General features: G+C 42.6%; 2 protein-coding genes across 2 annotated transcripts; both read right to left on the minus strand.

Moving 5' to 3' along the window:
• Positions 1-1200: 1200 nt before the first annotated feature.
• Positions 1201-3848, minus strand: LOC147005235 (PRAME family member 8-like). Its single transcript, XM_085836242.1, has 3 exons — positions 3562-3848; positions 2531-3121; positions 1201-1768 (listed from the first exon to the last, which is right to left on the minus strand). The coding sequence occupies exons 1-3, from the start codon at positions 3846-3848 to the stop codon at positions 1201-1203; spliced, it is 1446 nt and encodes a 481-aa protein (XP_085692368.1).
• Positions 3849-16284: 12436 nt separating this feature from the next.
• On the minus strand, positions 16285-18932 carry LOC147005236 (PRAME family member 8-like). The gene is made up of 3 exons (XM_085836243.1): positions 18646-18932; positions 17615-18205; positions 16285-16852 (listed from the first exon to the last, which is right to left on the minus strand). The coding sequence occupies exons 1-3, from the start codon at positions 18930-18932 to the stop codon at positions 16285-16287; spliced, it is 1446 nt and encodes a 481-aa protein (XP_085692369.1).
• Positions 18933-19240: the final 308 nt, after the last annotated feature.

Consider the following 19240-nt stretch of genomic DNA (forward strand, 5'->3'; position numbering starts at 1 on the left):
GGAATGACAGGCAAATAGACAGAAAGATAGATATTGTTCTAAGATGAAGTCATAGTATTCTTTCAAACATCCAAGGTGCAGTCCTAAAACCAGAGCCCAGAACAAACTGGGCTACTACTCCTCAATTAAGCTTAATGAAAACACCTGAAGCTTCACACATTCTCTTCACACTGTGACGGAGGGGAATACCATTGGAGGCACACAAAACTCAGGCAACTGCTACTGAACAATGTCATTTATTCAATTACTTCATTTTTCTGAAGCCTTTGTGAAATACTGTGATTTTTGTCTAAAACGTTCTCAATTTTGTGTATATGCAGATTTATTGTACATATTGTGCATGTAAATGCCAGGATCCACAGATGTCTGAAGAAATGGGACTAACACCTGAAGCCTGAGTTGCAGCTGGAGGCACCTAATGATAGTTCTGAAAACAAATTGTGCCCTCTTCTAAAGCAACATGTACTATTAAAACATGATCCATTGCCCTTTGGGGCTCCTGAGCTTTTTTTTGTTGTTGTTGTTGATTGTTTGTTTTTCTGAAGAGCATGAAAGGAATATTCTGTGAGCAAACTTCCAGCAGGTTCACAGGTTCCAAGCAACAAGGCCTGTGAAGTTGACAGGCAGGCAGGGAAAGAGGGTGAGGAAAAGAAAGAAAACAAGAGTGTGAGAGACATGAAGATTGTTTTTATGACTTCTTTTTTACCACCGGCCAATCGAGATATCCATATGTGAACCACCTTAGCTGATAACTTTATCCACCTACCCAAGATTTTGAATCATGATATGTCTGGCATCCATGTGTTCATTTTGACTCTCAACAGAGGGCAGTTGCTACAGAATGCTTAAAATTAGATACTTTATTCTACTCAGACAACAGGAATAACATCTAAAGAACCCATGTTCTATGCATTCACTTAATAGTACAGAGAAGAACAAAAAGTTTACAAGTCAATGAAAAAGGATCTAGTTAATCTTTCCCGGCAGAGTCCACTCAAGCCACCCAAGTTGTCTTTATCACTGCACAGTCCATCTCTCTGTTCCCCAGGTCAAGCTCAGCCTCCAAGATCCCAGTTATTGTTCATCCTTTTCTTTCCAAGCATCTGTACACTGCCTGAAGTCACAGTCTCTGAGCAACCGACATCAGAGATGTGTCCCAAACTTGTCATTTATTCACATGCAGAAGTTCTGTATCCATGTTCACCTCCAGCAAAAACAAAGTCTGAGTCCCTGGCCATAGACACAGTGCTCGCCACATTTGTGGCATTTACGTGTAGCAAAAGAGAGGCTCTTGGGCTGCCTTATTGCTGTCAGTGTATCCATGAGATCCTGACAGAGCTGGGCGAATCTTTCTACAGAGACATGGCCCAACTCATTATAGCACTCCAGAGGGGCAGGGTATTGTTCCACATTCATCTTGCTCCAGCTGGCTGTGTGCTGTAAAAGGTCCTTCAGGATGGGCATGGAGAAGTCATTGTTGTACAAGTTGATCTTGGTGAGCTGAGAGCCTTGTATGAGGGAAGGTAGGAGTGCATTGAGCTGGGAGTCCTTCATCCTACATCCCTGCAAATTCAGAGTCTCAAGAGTGTTCATTACTTTCTCTAAGAGACCTCTCAGAGGCATCACATCCAAAACCTGTAAGACCACACCTTTCATCTCCAGATGTTTTAGCTGAAAGAGACTCTGACAGCAAGAGAAGGAATCCAAGTCTAACTGTGAAATTTGGTAGTGAGTGATGGAGAGGGACTCCAAGGATGTCATCAGGCACCTAGGGATAAATGAGACCAGATGGTTAGTTCAGGCAAATGGTAATGAAGAGCATGGAGTGGGGTTTACACAGTCATAGAAGTGACCAGGTGACCAAGTTCAGTGTGACCAAATGACCATAGATATTATCTGAGATGCTTCCTTTTGAAATCAGCGTAGTCAAGTCAAACCCACACAAAATCAGCAGACTTCAGTCTCAAGCAGAAAACCAGTTTAGCCCCTAAGACACATAGAGGAATTTCCATAGCAAGAGAGTCCTGACAGGATCTAGGGATATTACATGTGGGCTCATTCAAAGCTGCATTTAATCGCAGCATCTGAACTGTCACACTTGCTATCCCTTACAGTTCCATACAATCCCTCACGTCCCTTGTACTCCACAGTACTGGGGCTCAAAACCCTTCACTCATGGGAAAGTAGGGGAAGATAGTAGGCTGTTCCCACAGATCTTAGCACAGAGCTCACCTCCTCACTTTGATGATCTCCCCCATCTCCTAAATACATCCTCACCCCCCTGTTGGCCGTGATTCCAAGAAGAATTACAGTCCCTTCTGACCTGATCTGAGCTACTCCTTACCTCCCTTCAGTCTTCTGCTTCAGGAGTAATTATTTGAGTCTTTGAATCTCACATAACATCCATATTCTAAAGGGTCCCTAAAATTTGTTCCAGGTGGCTAACTGTCAGGCAGGGAACACGAATAATCCTTTAAATGGACAAGAAAAAATGCTCGGCTAGGTAACCCAGCTCTCCCTCCTTGCTTACCTGAAGACCTGATTCATATGGTCTATGAGAAAGTGGACACCACACATGGAGAGATGCTGGAGACAATTGAATTTGGAGAAGATAGAAATGAACTCCTTGACACACATGTCTTCTCTGTCTCCTGTTCTATTGGAAATCTTGAAGACGTTCTTATAGAGGGGTGCCAGGAGAAGTTTGCGAAGATTTCTCATCTGCCCGAAGCAGGGAGCAAAACGGGCCAGATTGAACACATTCCACTCAGTGTTCAGTTCCAATTCCTCTATGTGCTCTGGATGAAAGACGTTCAAAATCTCTAAGACAAAGTTCACGGGCATAGCCCAGATCTTCATGTTTATACAGCACAAATGTAGGGAGTCCTTTCTCTGCTGGGCCCACTTCAAGAAGTATGCTTGTGACTCATCCTGGCGGGGCCTGAGGCACAGGTCAGCTACCACCTTCAGCTGCCTCCTCCGTGCATATCTTGGAAGGACTTTCACTACCGTAGGCTTCTCATCCAAGGGCTCTGAAGAACAGCTACCATCCTCTGCACCAACCCATATGTCCCAGAAGGCATGGTGCACATTCCTCAGGTCCAGAACCTGAAGTTTTCCCCTGCTTGGAGTGAAACATGTCAAATATCAGCAGACATGACTACAGTCAGTCAGCTTTGAGTACCTGACTCTAAACTCAAGTCTCGCCCATCTTGTTATGGTGTAATTACTTTAAACAGAGTGCAATGTGCACGCAAGCATGCTACAGAATCTTTCCCTGAGCTGCATGTGTAGACCTGACCACTTTCCTTCCACTAAGTTACTCTTTATTTCTCCTTAGTCCCAGTAATAGTGGTTGTGGGAAACCAGGGATAGGCTCAATCTAGAGATTACATATAGTAAGCTGTAATCCACTGACAACTGTCCTTAATCCAAGAAGACAATAGCTTCAAGGTTCCTGCACCACTGCTTGATGATCCCATCAGAAGCCATTCTCCCTGACCCCACAATCTCTACTGTGTACCCAATTGCTCCCTTATAGACGACTTGATTATTACTCACCTGGGGTGAGATTCTCTTGTCAGTCGCATGTCTATTCCATCTAGCACAGCCTGCAACGTCTCCAGGTTAGGTGAATTCATCAAAGCCCCCACAGGGAGACAGGGAAAAGTCCAGGCAGCCACCATTGCCTTTATGAGCTTCTTAAGTCTGCAGGCGAAGGCCTCCTTGAACAGTGCTGGGAAGAGCAGAAAAGGCACCTCCTCCAGAGAGGACAAGGCCAAAGCCTCATCTCTCAGCAGAGCCTGCAATGCCAGCTTCTGGAGTGTGGACAGAGTCTGAACACTCATCCTCTTCGGTCTCCAGTCAGAAGGCTCCTTGGGAAGGATTCAGAAAAAAATATACTTTCAAGACAAAGTGTTTAAAACTTCCTCACCATTACATCAACCACTAAGCTTCAGAGTTACTACTCTGAGAGTGACAGAGAAATCATTTAACCTCTTCAACATAAACTGGTGGTGGAAAGGCAGACTCCCAAAACCAGGGTCATTCTATCAAACAAATGAGCACATAATTTTCAAATCAAAATCCTTTTTGTATGACCCTTTCACAAAAACAGTCTTAAAAAAAAATCAGAAATCAAACAAAACCAACCAACCAACCAACCAACCAACCAACCAACCAACCAACCAACCAACCAAACATAAATCCTTGTGATGCGGAGCAATATTAATTCCCAGTAAGCAGAATGACTTCAGTGCATTTCTACAATTTTTAGGGTTTCTTGTGTCTGGGAAAAAGATCACGTACACAGAGCAAAGCTATGTGGAAAAGATGAAAAGCAAAGTCTAACGCAATACATATGCATAACTCACAAGTATCACTCCAACAAATGGGTATTGAAGGAGATCAAACATACATGGAACACATGTCTACCATATGAGCCAGCTTCTCTCTCTCTCTCTCTCTCTCTCTCTCTCTCTCTCTCTCTCTCTCTCTCTCTCTCTCTCTCTTTCTCTCTCTCTCTCTCTCTCTCTCTCTCTGTGTGTGTGTGTGTCTCTGTCTCTGTCTCTGTCTCTGTCTCTGTCTCTGTCTCTCCCTCTCTCTCTCTCTCTCTCTCTCTCTCTCTCTCTCTCTCTCTCTCTCTCACACACACACACACACACAAACACACACACACACACACAAATTCAGTGAAGGGGAATCATGAGGGACAGGTTAGTCAGAATGATCTGATTTCCAGGTTCCCAGGAGCCACATGGCCAGTTCTAAGAGAGTTTGATCAAGATACAGAATCCTTGTCTCCAAAGATTATATGAAGCACACTAGTGAACTATGCAAGCTATCATGGAAATATATCGGTGATGAGGCTAAAAATTCATTTGGAATGAAATTCAAGGTCTTCAACCTGTTCCTCTAAAGGAGTCTAAACTTCTCTACATCAAACTGCATTCCTCCAGGAAACACCAGTACATACCAGTTGAGCACTGCAGATAGGTCTCCAAGTTCCAGTTGCACCAGACAGTTATCCAGGCTGCAGGTCACTGAATGTGTGCTCTGGATCCACTGGTGCCTTTATATACCTCTGTGCTCACCCCTCCCTATTGTAGCCACACCCTCCAATCCCAAACTGGAATTGGATTTCCTGGTTTAATCTCCACCTTTCAAATTCCAGATTACAGATCTAATCATTTCATCGGTTGAATCAGAAGGACTTGTGTTCCCATACTCTCCACTCTTCCTCATCCCCAGACCCCCCCAAAAAAACTTTTATGGAAAAATATGAACATTCCACTTGTTAAATAACCATACAACATCAAGTTTGGTGATTTGTTCTTTCATTTACTTAAGGCTTACTTAGTTTGCAATTTGTTCCAGGGATCTTGTCATGCTGAGAAGCCAAGGGTGTTTTAGAAGTCTAATTCTAGAAATTCTCCTGCCTCAGGATCCTTCTTATTGATAGGATTACTGTTATGAATAAACACATCTGGTTGGATTTTATTCTTGGGACCAGAGTCATTTCCAGTTTTCATCAGCTAAGGGTTTAATCTGTTGTTGATCAGAGACATAGCATAATTCAACGTTATTCTTCTTTGCTGGATTTGGGACAGAATACAGAGTCAGAGTTAGGAATATGTACTGGAGCTCAAGGGCTGAAGTGGATGCTCTGTCAGTAAACTGTAGCAGTAGTCACTCAAAAGTTAGGGTAGGAGCAAGGCTTGATTCCATTACTATACTAGCCAAGGTGTTGTGTGTGCACTCAGTTCATAAGGAGCTACCTGGCATTCAGGGATTTCACTCTAAAACTCTCTTTGCAATAGACAAGATGGGGCATGCTTGTAAGCTCAAAATTGGAAGTGGGAGGTAGGAGGCTCGTTTTAATGTCATCTTCAGCCAAATTGTAAGCTGAAGTATAGTCTGATCCCTACAAGACCTGCTTTCTAAATACATAAAGGCAAACATGAAAAGGAAGGTGTGAGGGAGATGGTGCCCTTGGCTGCTCAGGAAACTTAGAGTATGACAAGTAGGATCAGCCCAACAACATTCGTCAGGGCTATGAGATGTGATGTGGGTCGTGGGCTGGAGACTTGGCTTAGAAAGAAGGAACACCTGTCAACCTTCTATCCCTATCATCTACATGGTGGCTTGAAATGATCTGTGACTCCAGTTCTAGCAAATGTTAAACTGCCTTCTGACCTTCTAGGGTAGCAGGCAGGTGAGGGCTCCCCATTCTTAGTTGTAGGCAATACACCCCTACACATAGAACAAATCTTACTAAAACAATACATCTATACTGGAAATGGTGGCATACACATTTTTCCCTCCCACCAGGAGTCAAAGTTTGACTGATTCAGGGAGTTCAGAACTACCCTTATCTAAATAACTAATTCCCAACCAGTGAAACCTATAGAGTGAGTATCTTTCATAAAATTGAACCAGAGCTGGGCAGGGTGGCACAGGACATTAATCCCAGGACTACAGTCAGAGGCAGGAACATCTTTGATTTCAAGGCTAGACTGTTCCTCAGAGTGGCTTATAGGACATTTAGCGCCCTTAAACAAAGACACCCTGTCTCAAAACAATAAAACAATATGGGCACAGGGGAAAAATTCCTGAATAGAACAGTAATGGCTTGTGCTGTAAGATCGAGAATTGACAAGTGGGACCTCATGAAACTACAAAGCTTCTGCAAGGCTAAAGACACCATCAATAAGACAAAAAAACCACCAACAGATTGGGAAAGGATCTTCACCTATCCTAAATCAGATAAGGGACTAATATCCAATATATATAAAGAACTCAAGAAGGTGGACTCCAGAAAGTCAAATAACCCCATTAAAAAATGGGGCTCAGAACTGAACAAAGAATTCTCACCTGAGGAATACCGAATGGCAGAGAAACACCTGAAAAAATGTTCAACATCCTTAATCATCAGGGAAATGCAAATCAAAACAATCCTGAGATTCCACCTCACACCAGTCAGAATGGCTAAGATCAAAAATTCAGGTGACAGCAGATGCTGGCGAGGATGTGGAGAAAGAGGAACACTCCTCCATTGTTGGTGGGATTGCAAGCTTGTACAACCACTCTGGAAATCAGTCTGGCGGTTCCTCAGAAAATTGGACATAGTACTACCGGAGGACCCAGCAATACCTCTCCTGGGCATATATCCAGAAGATGTCCCAACCGGTAAAAAGGACACATGCTCCACTATGTTCATAGCAGCCCTATTTATAATAGCCAGAAGCTGGAAAGAACCCAGATGTCCCTCAACAGAGGAATGGATACAGAAATTATGGTACATTTACACAATGGAGTACTACTCAGCTATTAAAAAGAATGAATTTATGAAATTCCTAGCCAAATGGATGGACCTGGAGGGCATCATCTTGAGTGAAATAACACAATCACAAAAGAACTCACACAATATGTATTCACTGATAAGTGGATATTAGCCCAAAACTTAGGATACCCAAGATATAAGATACAATTTGATAAACGCATGAAACTCAAGAAGAATGAAGACCAAAGTGTGGACACTGTGCACCTTCTTAGAATTGGGAACAAAACACCCAGGGAAGGAGTTACAGAGACAAAGTTCGTAGCTGTGATGAAAGGATGGACCATTTAGAGACTGCCATATCCAGGGATCCATCCCATAATCAGCTTCTAAACGCTGACACCATTGCATACACTAGCAAGATTTTGCTGAAAGGACCCAAATATAGCTGTCTCTTGTGAGACGATGCCGGGGCCTAGCAAACACAGGAGTGGATGTTCACAGTCAGCTATTGGATGTATCACAGGGCTCCCAATGGAGAAGCTAGAGAAAGTACCCAAGGAGCTAAAGGGATCTGCAACCCTATTGTTGGAACAACATGATGTACTAACCAGAACCCCGGAGCTCTTGTCTCTAGCTGCATATGTATCGAAAGATGGCCTAGTCGGCCATCAATGGAAAGAGAGGCCCATTGGACTTGCAAACTTTATATGCCCCAATATAGGGGAATGCCAGGGCCAAAAGAATGGGAATGGGTGGGTAGGGAAGTGGGGGGCGCTATGGGGGACTTTTGGGATAGCATTGGAAATGTAATTGAGGAAAATATGTAATAAAAATATTAAAAATCAAAAAAAAAAAAAAACAATAAAACAAAAACAGAAGCAAGGTGAAATTTCCCAGACGGTGCAGTTACAGACTTAAAACCCAGGATTAGGGAGGTAGAAGCAGGAGAAGCTCTGAGGTCAAGGTTAGTCTGGTCTACAACGTGAGTTCAGGAAGAACCAGAAATGGGTAACCTGACCAACCCTGTCAAAAATAAATCCAACAAACAAAGAGAGAAACAAAACCAAATAAAAAATACCCAAAACGCAAAATAAAATTCTTAAATAAAAATTCAAGAGAGCTTAAGAGCCAGTGAGATGGCTCAGAGGGGAATGGCACTTGCTGTCAAGCCTGAGTTCAGTAGTGGGACCCACAGCTGTATTGAGAGAGACCACTTCAGTTTACAGTCCACCCACTCTATGTGCATATGCCCCTGCTGATACACCAATTCACAAATGAACTAAGACAGTCAGCATGCACAGAAGAGCAGGAGAGCTGATCTAGGGTGGTAGTGCAAGTTTCAGTGAACTGATGAAGGATGACCCCCAAACTATATAATGTAATTCTGTGTCTCCCATTCAAATACCAACAATGGGAGCTGGGTGTTTGATTGGCAGCTCAGCCTCTTGTTCTGGGCTTCATGAATTAAAATATCTGCAGTAAAACTCCTGGGGTCAAGAGAAAAAGGCTTTCTCCAAAGAGCTAACGAAGTCTCCTTGGAAAAGTAAGGAGAAATCCAAAGTGGAAAGAAAGATTTTCAGAATAAAATGGGACCAAGAGAAAGGAGACTTTGAGCTGGATGGGGCTCATGACCAGGGAATTCCGGAGCCTAGGGGCTAGCATTGACCTTGCCAAGTTAACAGCCAATACAGTTTTTAATGGAAGAGCCACAAGGACCTGTGGCTAGAGATAAAGACAATGACACGCCTTTTTATTGGATATTTTCTTTGTTTACATTTTCAAATGTTAGCCCCTTTCCTGATTTCCCCTGTGAAAAACACCCTTCCCCTATGCCCTCCTCTTCTCCCTGCTTACCAACCCACCCACTCCTGCTTCCTGGCCCTGGCATTCCCCCACACTGGGGCATACAGATATGTGGATATTATCCCAGATGCCCAGAAGCTCAGAATATCCAAGATACAATAAATAAACCACATGAAACTCAAGAAGAAGGAAGACCATAGTGTGGATACTTCTATCCATCTTAGAAGGGGGGGGGACCCATGGAAAGAGTTACAGAGTCAAAATGTGGAGTAGATAGTGAATAAATGACCATTTAGAGACTGACTCACCTGGGGATCCATCCTATTTACAATCACTGAAACCAGACACTGATGTGCATACTCTATTTAGCATGCGTGAACAATGTCACACATCAGAGGGAATGGAGGCCTTTGTATACATACCCAATGGTGGGAAAAAGGCTTTCTTCAGAGGTTGTGCTCAATGGGAGGGGATAGATCCCTGAACCTGTTATATTGCTATGAGTTTACTTCTAGAGATTTTCTGTAATTGACCTGTGACTCTGTGAGCAGCTGGTCCAGGCTGTCCTTGAGGAATTTCATGCACGGTAGAATCTGCTGTTTGGGTGCCATTGTTTCACCAAGGTTCTAGGAGCCCTGTCCTGGTGATGTTGACCTTCTGTTCAATGCTCATCAGAGTAGAAGGATGGAAAGACTTGAAGGTTTTCTTGTTGTTATTTGTTTCTTGTTTCTTCGTGAGGTCTTTTGGGGGGCAGTGATTTTACTTCTGTCTTTGTTTTAGGGTTTCCTCTGGACTTGACTTGATCCTGCTACTAAGCCTTGTTCTCTGTCTGTCCATGAAACTTCTAGCCCCCTTGCTCATCTGGTGCCCAGAGCTTTTATTCTGGTAGCTTGCTGCCCTCTACCACCTCTAAGCAGGTATAGCAGCTGCTTCCACAACTGTGCCTTTCTGTTTTCACCTCTGAGTCACACCAGTAGGACCTGGGAAGGAACATTGTGAGCCTAAGAGCAACACCTGTTTACTGCCCAAAGCTATGAGCAATCATTTTCTTCCTTGACTGACAATTGAATTTAACAGGCATAAGTCAGAGACTAGAGACTAGAAATCCAAGGGAACTAATAAGCTTGGCTTCTTCCATTTATTTTCTCCAGAAATTTGGCTGTCACAGGACAATGGCCACATCTAGGCTTGGTCCTCAACTTTTGCATATCTTGAAAATATCTAGCAGATGTGCCTAGAGAGTAACCTCAGAGGTCATTCCAGAATCACTTCTTCCAGGGGACAGCATCAATGACACAGGTTCCTATGAAAGTAGAAAACAGAGATCAGTTTCCTTCCAGGCCAGTGTACACCTTGTAAAGTCTTGCCAGCTACATGTCTTGAAACAACTTCTCTTCAGGCACTTCCCTCAAGACTGTGCCTCATTCAAGGAGCCACTGGTCTTCTCCATGTTGGGGTCTCTCTCATGATCAAGAGTGCTATAGCTCCCAACTTTCAAGCTTCTAAAATTCTACTATCTCACTTATGAAGTCTGTATACTGAGATCCTTTCCTTTAATGAACCCCCACACTATTCGTTATGGCTGCCTAGGTGAAATAGTTTCCATCTATAACACTGTCTACATGCAAATTAAAGAAGATACTATCTCTGCCTCTTTGTGTAGTATGAGCCTTCAGCCTGTCTAGTTACTATCTCAGTGGCATTATCTGTAGACAATGTGCTAAGCTTACACTCCTTCATGTTAACCACATATGGGATAAAGAGATGGTTCATGAGTTAGGAGCATGGGGGGAAAAGATACAGTAGCTGACACATAGAAGCCTGGAAATGATCCTGAGGTATCTGTTAGAGAAGCCAGTGCTCTACCTAATCAGTCACATCTCCCTCACCTTTTCTTTGCTTTTTCCTTACTGAAAATATTTTTATTCATACAATGGGTTGTGGTTATGGTTTCAACTCCCCCATCTTCTCTGAGATCATTCCCACATTATTTTCCATCTCAATCCACACTCTTTGTATCTCTCCTGAGAAAAGAAACAGGCACTGAAAGAATCCAGAAACATGTGTGGTAGTACACAAGTGTACTGTCAGGACAGGGAAGGAAGAGGCAGGACCACCTCCAGCCTGGCCTAGCAAGTGTGTTACAGAACAGGTTAATTTACAATCAGACCCTGAAAAACAACACAGAAATGAACAAATAAACAAAAAAGCAACAGAAAAATCAATAGAAAAGAAAAACACACAAGATGGAACAGGACAAAATAAATAAACCAACAGAAAAAAGGGAGCCAATCCCATCCCATCAAAACAATAAAGTAGAATCACCAACAACAGCAGCAAAAACAAATGCCAAAGAAATACAGAATACATTCAAAGACACAGAAATCCTAGAAAAACAGGAAAATGGTAGCTGTAATAGACAAGCAAAGAACTTATAATCTAAAAGCAAAACAATATAAATAAAAAAAAAGTACATGACACAACTTTCTAACACTCAGATTTGCTAAAAAGTCTTTGAGTTTGTCTTCTTTTCCTACCTACAACTGATCAATTAGTCTCCCGTTAAGAGTGAGATTTGCACCTTGCACGGTGGCACACACCTTTAATCCCAGCAGGTGGGAGGCAGAGGCAGGCAGATTTCTGAGTTCCAGGCAAGCTCCGTCTATAGACTGAGTTCTAGGACAGCCAGTCCTACATAGAGAAACCCTGTCTCGACACCCCCCCCCCCAAAAAAAAAAGGGAAAAGAAATTTCCATTTAACAAGGTTAGTGTTTCATTTGCAAGACTTTATGGATTGGAGACAGCTTCTGGGTTAAAAATGGGAGCTTATCTCAATACTGTCATGCAGCCTGGATAATGGACTTGTTTGGCCAGCACTGAGAGACATATCTACAGTGTTCAGAAGTAGTAGGTAAGGATAATCCCCTGGGTCATGCAGTTGGATGTAGAAACCTTTAGTCTCCCACATATGACCAAAAAAATGTTAATTTTTATCTACTTACAGGAACACATTGAACATCTGGTATTTAATTCCAAATGAAGTTTTAGCCTCATCACAAACATATATGTTAAGCAGTTGATTTCATTATTATGGTTGATTTTTTAAAAGAAGGTCTTTGTATTTTGTTTAAGCTCTCCTAGAAATGGCCATGTGGCATTGGGTAGGCTGAAAAGCAAGAACCTCCTTACTCATAAGCCTCCTCAGTGCTAAGATTGCTAGTGTGTTCCCTCACATTTCCATTCACTCAAATGTTTGTGTTTGTTTTTGTGAATTTATGAAATTCCTATGCAAATGGATGGACCTGGAGGGCATCATGCTGAGTGAGATAACCCAATCACAAAAAAAAAAAAAAAAAAAAAAAAAACCTCACATGATATGTACTCACTGATAAGTGGATATTATCCCAGAAACTTAGAATACCCAAGATATAAAATACAATTTGAAAAACACAGGAATCTGAAGAAGATCAAAGACCAAATTGTGGACACTTTGCCCCTTCTTAGAATTGGCAACAAAACACCCATGGAAGGAGTTACAGAGAAAAAGTTTGAAGCTGAGATGAAAGGATGGACATCAAGAGACTGGCATTCCCGGAGATCCATCCCATAATCGGCCTCCAAATGCTGACACCATTGCATACACTAGCAAGATTTTGTTGAAAGAACCCTGATATAGCTGTGTCTTTGGAGACTATGCCGGGACCTAGCAAACACAGAAGTGGATGCTCACAGTCAGCTATTGGATGGATCACAGGGCACCCAATGTAGGAGCTAGAGAAAGTACCCAAGGAGCTGGAGGGGATCAGAAACCCTATAGGTGAAACAACAATATGAACTAACCAGTATCCCCCGGTGCTTGTGTCTCTAGCTGCATATATATCAGAAGATAGCCTAGTCGGCCATCAGTGGATGAGAGGCCCATTGGTCGTGCAAACATTATATGCCTCAGTACAGGGGAATGCCAGGGCCAATAAGTGGGAGTGGGTGCGTGGAGGAGTGGGTCTGGGAGGGTGTGGGGCTTTTGGGATAGCATTAGAAATGTAAATGAGGAAAATACCTAATAAAAAAATTTAAAAAAAAAAGAAAGTATGGTAAAGTTCTGCACTAAAACAGTCTGGCCCTGAGCCATTGTTTTGGATGGAAGACTTTTAATGATTACTAGTAGTTCTGTAGGGGGTATAGGACTAGACAGTTAACTTGACATTGAGTTTTACATTTTGTAAGTTACATTTGTCTTGAAAATAATCCATTTCATTTAGGTTTCCAATTGTGTAGAGTACAGGTTTTTGACTTAAAACCTAAAGATTTCCTTCATGTCTGTTGTTCTGTCTCCTTTTTCCTTTTTATTACTGGATATTTTCTTTATTTCCATGTCAAATGTTATCCCAGTTCCTGATTTCCCCTCTGAAAAACACCCTCCCACTTCCTGTCGTAGTTTCCCCTTGCTAAGTCTGTGGCTGTCTTCCTTTTCTTTTCTGATTTTATTAATTTGGATTCTTACTCTGTGCCCTTTACTTAGTTTGGCTAAGGGTTTATCCATTTTAGTGCTTTTACTCAAAGAATCAGCTCTTGGTTTTGTTGATTCTTCATATGATTCTCTTTGGTTTTTGTTTGTTTGTTTGACTGTTTGTTTGTTTTTGTCTCCGATATTTTCTATATTTACATTTCAAATGTTTTTCCCTTTCCATGTCTCCCTTTTGCAATCCCCCTTTCACATCCCCCTCCCTCTGCCCCTGTGAAGGTGATTCCCCAACCACTCAGAACATGGGGGCTCTGGGTCAATATCTTACAGATGATATGCCCTGATCTACTTTCCATACTTATTTCTTTATTTTTGAGTCATCTGATGTAGACTAACCTAGCCTGCAGGCAATTATGAAGCTGAGGCTAGCCTGAATACTTACCCTGATGCTACCACCCCTGCATCCTGAGAGTGGAGCTTGGACCACCACAGCCAGCAGTGAAAACAGTTCCTGTGGAACTGAATACACTTGTTCTATATTAAGGAGAAATTGGAGAGTATTGCCCTCTTGCCTTCACATGGAAAGAAGTGGGAGGAGTATCAGGAGTACACAGCTGTTTTACTGCAGATGCAGCTCATACATGACAGCCTGTCTCAACAGCAACAAAGAGCCCCAAAGAAGCTAGTAGAGAGAATGATTTTCTGAATGAGGTTATGTTCTGGTCTCTTGGTCACTAAGTGCTCTGCTTACCTGGTTCAGTGTGTCCATCCCTTGACCAAATGGACAAGAACACATTACAGATCTTCCGGCAGTCTCAAAGACTAGCATGTGGGCTAAGGTGACACTGAATATTTTTCTTTTCTCATATAAAGATATTTGTGACATTGGTTTAAAATGATGTATACTGGCATGAGAAATGAGAGAGGAGATTTGTAAATTTGACAAAACCTGATCTGAAGAATAAGTGGCCACCAGATAAAAAAAATCTCCAAGGGACTGCACATCCTCTTAAGTAGACAGAATTATCAGCCAGAAAAGGCTACGAAGTAAGACCCTCTGGAAGTAAATCAGAAATGAAAAACTAAATGAGTTGATCAAAGTCAACCTGAGATGTACCTCAGTGGTTTGATGCTTGCTTGGCATGTATAATGTCTTGGGACTCCATCTCATATAGTGTGAAAAAATTTGAAATTTTCAAACTTGATGGCTCAGCTCAGTGACTAATTACCACCATAGCTCAAGTCTAGTTACTGGTCTTTCTCTTTCCAGACTGTGTAAACTAAGGATGTGAGGAATTGCTATAGGTAAAGTACTTGGAGGTATACAATGAAGAGTTTATTTCACATACAGAGAATATTTGGAATTACCTTTAAATTTTCATTCTTAATACTTTCTTGTTTTCATTTGTTTAGTGTGTGTTTATGTGTGTCTGTGTGTGTGTGTCTGTGTGTGTGTGTGTGTGTGTGAATGTATGTGTGTATTGTAGATTCTTTAGACAGAAACCCAGTATGTAGAACTATTGAGCAATACTAAGGGTCCCAACCACTGTCTTGAAAAGGACTGACAGGAAAATAGACAGAAAGATAGATATTGGTCTAGGATGAAGTCATAGTATTCTTTCAAACATCCAAGGTGCAGGCCTCAAACCAGAGCCCAGAACAAACTGGGCTACTACTCCCCAATTAAGCTCAATGAAAACACCTGAAGCTTCGCACATTCTCTTCACACTGTGGTGGAGGGGAAATACCATTGGAGGCACACAAAACTCAGGCAACTGCTACTGACCAATGTCATTTATTCAATTACTTCATTTTTCTGAAGTCTTTGTGAAATTGTGTGATTTTTGTCTAAGACGTTCTCAATTTTGTGTATACTCAGATTTATTTTACATAATGTGCATGTAAATGCCAGGATCCACAGATGTCTGAAGAAATGGGACTAACACCTGAAGAGTGAGTTGCATCTGCAGTTCTGAAAACAAATTTTGCCCTCTTCTAAAGCAACATGTACTATTAAAACATGATCCATTGCCCTTTGGGGCTCCTGAGCTTTTGTTTGTTGATTTGTTTGTTTTTCTGAAGAGCATGAAAGGAATTTTCTGTGAGCAAACTTCCAGCAGGTTCACAGGTTCCAAGCAACAAGGCCTGTGAAGTTGAGAGGCAGACAGGGAGACAGGGTGAGGGAAAGAAAGAAAGAAGGAGTGTAAGAGACATGGAGATTATATTTATGACTTCTTTTTTACCACCAGCCAATCAAGATATCCATATGTGAACCACCTTAGCTGATAACTTTATCCACCTACCCAAGATTTTGAATCATGATATGTCTGGCATCCATGTGTTCATTTTGACTCTCAACAGAGGGCAGTTGCTACAGAATGCTTAAAATTAGATACTTTATTCTACTCAGACAACAGGAATAACATCTAAAGAACCCATGTTCTATGCATTCACTTAATAGTACAGTGAAGAACAAAAAGTTTACAAGTCCATGAAAAAGGATCTAGTTAATCTTTCCCGGCAGAGTCCACTCAAGCCACCCAAGTTGTCTTTATCACTGCACAGTCCATCTCTCTGTTCCCCAGGTCAAGCTCAGCCTCCAAGATCCCAGTTATTGTTCATCCTTTTCTTTCCAAGCATCTGTACACTGCCTGAAGTCACAGTCTCTGAGCAACCGACATCAGAGATGTGTCCCAAACTTGTCATTTATTCACATGCAGAAGTTCTGTATCCATGTTCACCTCCAGCAAAAACAAAGTCTGAGTCCCTGGCCATAGACACAGCGCTCGCCACATTTGTGGCATTTACGTGTAGCAAAAGAGAGGCTCTTGGGCTGCCTTATTGCTGTCAGTGTATCCATGAGATCCTGACAGAGCTGGGCGAATCTTTCTACAGAGACATGGCCCAACTCATTATAGCACTCCAGAGGGGCAGGGTATTGTTCCACATTCATCTTGCTCCAGCTGGCTGTGTGCTGTAAAAGGTCCTTCAGGATGGGCATGGAGAAGTCATTGTTGTACAAGTTGATCTTGGTGAGCTGAGAGCCTTGTATGAGGGAAGGTAGGAGTGCATTGAGCTGGGAGTCCTTCATCCTACATCCCTGCAAATTCAGAGTCTCAAGAGTGTTCATTACTTTCTCTAAGAGACCTCTCAGAGGCATCACATCCAAAACCTGTAAGACCACACCTTTCATCTCCAGATGTTTTAGCTGAAAGAGACTCTGACAGCAAGAGAAGGAATCCAAGTCTAACTGTGAAATTTGGTAGTGAGTGATGGAGAGGGACTCCAAGGATGTCATCAGGCACCTAGGGATAAATGAGACCAGATGGTTAGTTCAGGCAAATGGTAATGAAGAGCATGGAGTGGGGTTTACACAGTCATAGAAGTGACCAGGTGACCAAGTTCAGTGTGACCAAATGACCATAGATATTATCTGAGATGCTTCCTTTTGAAATCAGCTTAGTCAAGTCAAACCCACACAAAATCAGCGGACTTCAGTCTCAAGCAGAAAACCAGTTTAGCCCCTAAGACACATAGAGGAATTTCCATAGCAAGAGAGTCCTGACAGGATCTAGGAATATTACATGTGGGCTCATTCAAAGCTGCATTTAATCGCAGCATCTGAACTGTCACACTTGCTATCCCTTACAGTTCCATACAATCCCTCACGTCCCTTGTACTCCACAGTACTGGGGCTCAAAACCCTTCACTCATGGGAAAGTAGGGGAAGATAGTAGGCTGTTCCCACAGATCTTAGCACAGAGCTCACCTCCTCACTTTGATGATCTCCCCCATCTCCTAAATACATCCTCACCCCCCTGTTGGCCGTGATTCCAAGAAGAATTACAGTCCCTTCTGACCTGATCTGAGCTACTCCTTACCTCCCTTCAGTCTTCTGCTTCAGGAGTAATTATTTGAGTCTTTGAATCTCACATAACATCCATATTCTAAAGGGTCCCTAAAATTTGTTCCAGGTGGCTAACTGTCAGGCAGGGAACACGAATAATCCTTTAAATGGACAAGAAAAAATGCTCGGCTAGGTAACCCAGCTCTCCCTCCTTGCTTACCTGAAGACCTGATTCATATGGTCTATGAGAAAGTGGACACCACACATGGAGAGATGCTGGAGACAATTGAATTTGGAGAAGATAGAAATGAACTCCTTGACACACATGTCTTCTCTGTCTCCTGTTCTATTGGAAATCTTGAAGACGTTCTTAGAGAGGGGTGCCAGGAGAAGTTTGCGAAGATTTCTCATCTGCCCGAAGCAGGGAGCAAAACGGGCCAGATTGAACACATTCCACTCAGTGTTCAGTTCCAATTCCTCTATGTGCTCTGGATGAAAGACGTTCAAAATCTCTAAGACAAAGTTCACGGGCATAGCCCAGATCTTCATGTTTATACAGCACAAATGTAGGGAGTCCTTTCTCTGCTGGGCCCACTTCAAGAAGTATGCTTGTGACTCATCCTGGCGGGGCCTGAGGCACAGGTCAGCTACCACCTTCAGCTGCCTCCTCCGTGCATATCTTGGAAGGACTTTCACTACCGTAGGCTTCTCATCCAAGGGCTCTGAAGAACAGCTACCATCCTCTGCACCAACCCATATGTCCCAGAAGGCATGGTGCACATTCCTCAGGTCCAGAACCTGAAGTTTTCCCCTGCTTGGAGTGAAACATGTCAAATATCAGCAGACATGACTACAGTCAGTCAGCTTTGAGTACCTGACTCTAAACTCAAGTCTCGCCCATCTTGTTATGGTGTAATTACTTTAAACAGAGTGCAATGTGCACGCAAGCATGCTACAGAATCTTTCCCTGAGCTGCATGTGTAGACCTGACCACTTTCCTTCCACTAAGTTACTCTTTATTTCTCCTTAGTCCCAGTAATAGTGGTTGTGGGAAACCAGGGATAGGCTCAATCTAGAGATTACATATAGTAAGCTGTAATCCACTGACAACTGTCCTTAATCCAAGAAGACAATAGCTTCAAGGTTCCTGCACCACTGCTTGATGATCCCATCAGAAGCCATTCTCCCTGACCCCACAATCTCTACTGTGTACCCAATTGCTCCCTTATAGACGACTTGATTATTACTCACCTGGGGTGAGATTCTCTTGTCAGTCGCATGTCTATTCCATCTAGCACAGCCTGCAACGTCTCCAGGTTAGGTGAATTCATCAAAGCCCCCACAGGGAGACAGGGAAAAGTCCAGGCAGCCACCATTGCCTTTATGAGCTTCTTAAGTCTGCAGGCGAAGGCCTCCTTGAACAGTGCTGGGAAGAGCAGAAAAGGCACCTCCTCCAGAGAGGACAAGGCCAAAGCCTCATCTCTCAGCAGAGCCTGCAATGCCAGCTTCTGGAGTGTGGACAGAGTCTGAACACTCATCCTCTTCGGTCTCCAGTCAGAAGGCTCCTTGGGAAGGATTCAGAAAAAAATATACTTTCAAGACAAAGTGTTTAAAACTTCCTCACCATTACATCAACCACTAAGCTTCAGAGTTACTACTCTGAGAGTGACAGAGAAATCATTTAACCTCTTCAACATAAACTGGTGGTGGAAAGGCAGACTCCCAAAACCAGGGTCATTCTATCAAACAAATGAGCACATAATTTTCAAATCAAAATCCTTTTTGTATGACCCTTTCACAAAAACAGTCTTAAAAAAAAATCAGAAATCAAACAAAACCAACCAAC

The sequence above is a fragment of the Mus caroli genome, unplaced genomic scaffold, assembly GCF_978045245.1.
Source record: "Mus caroli unplaced genomic scaffold, Mus_caroli_1 scaffold_4, whole genome shotgun sequence".
NCBI lineage: Eukaryota > Metazoa > Chordata > Mammalia > Rodentia > Muridae > Mus > Mus caroli.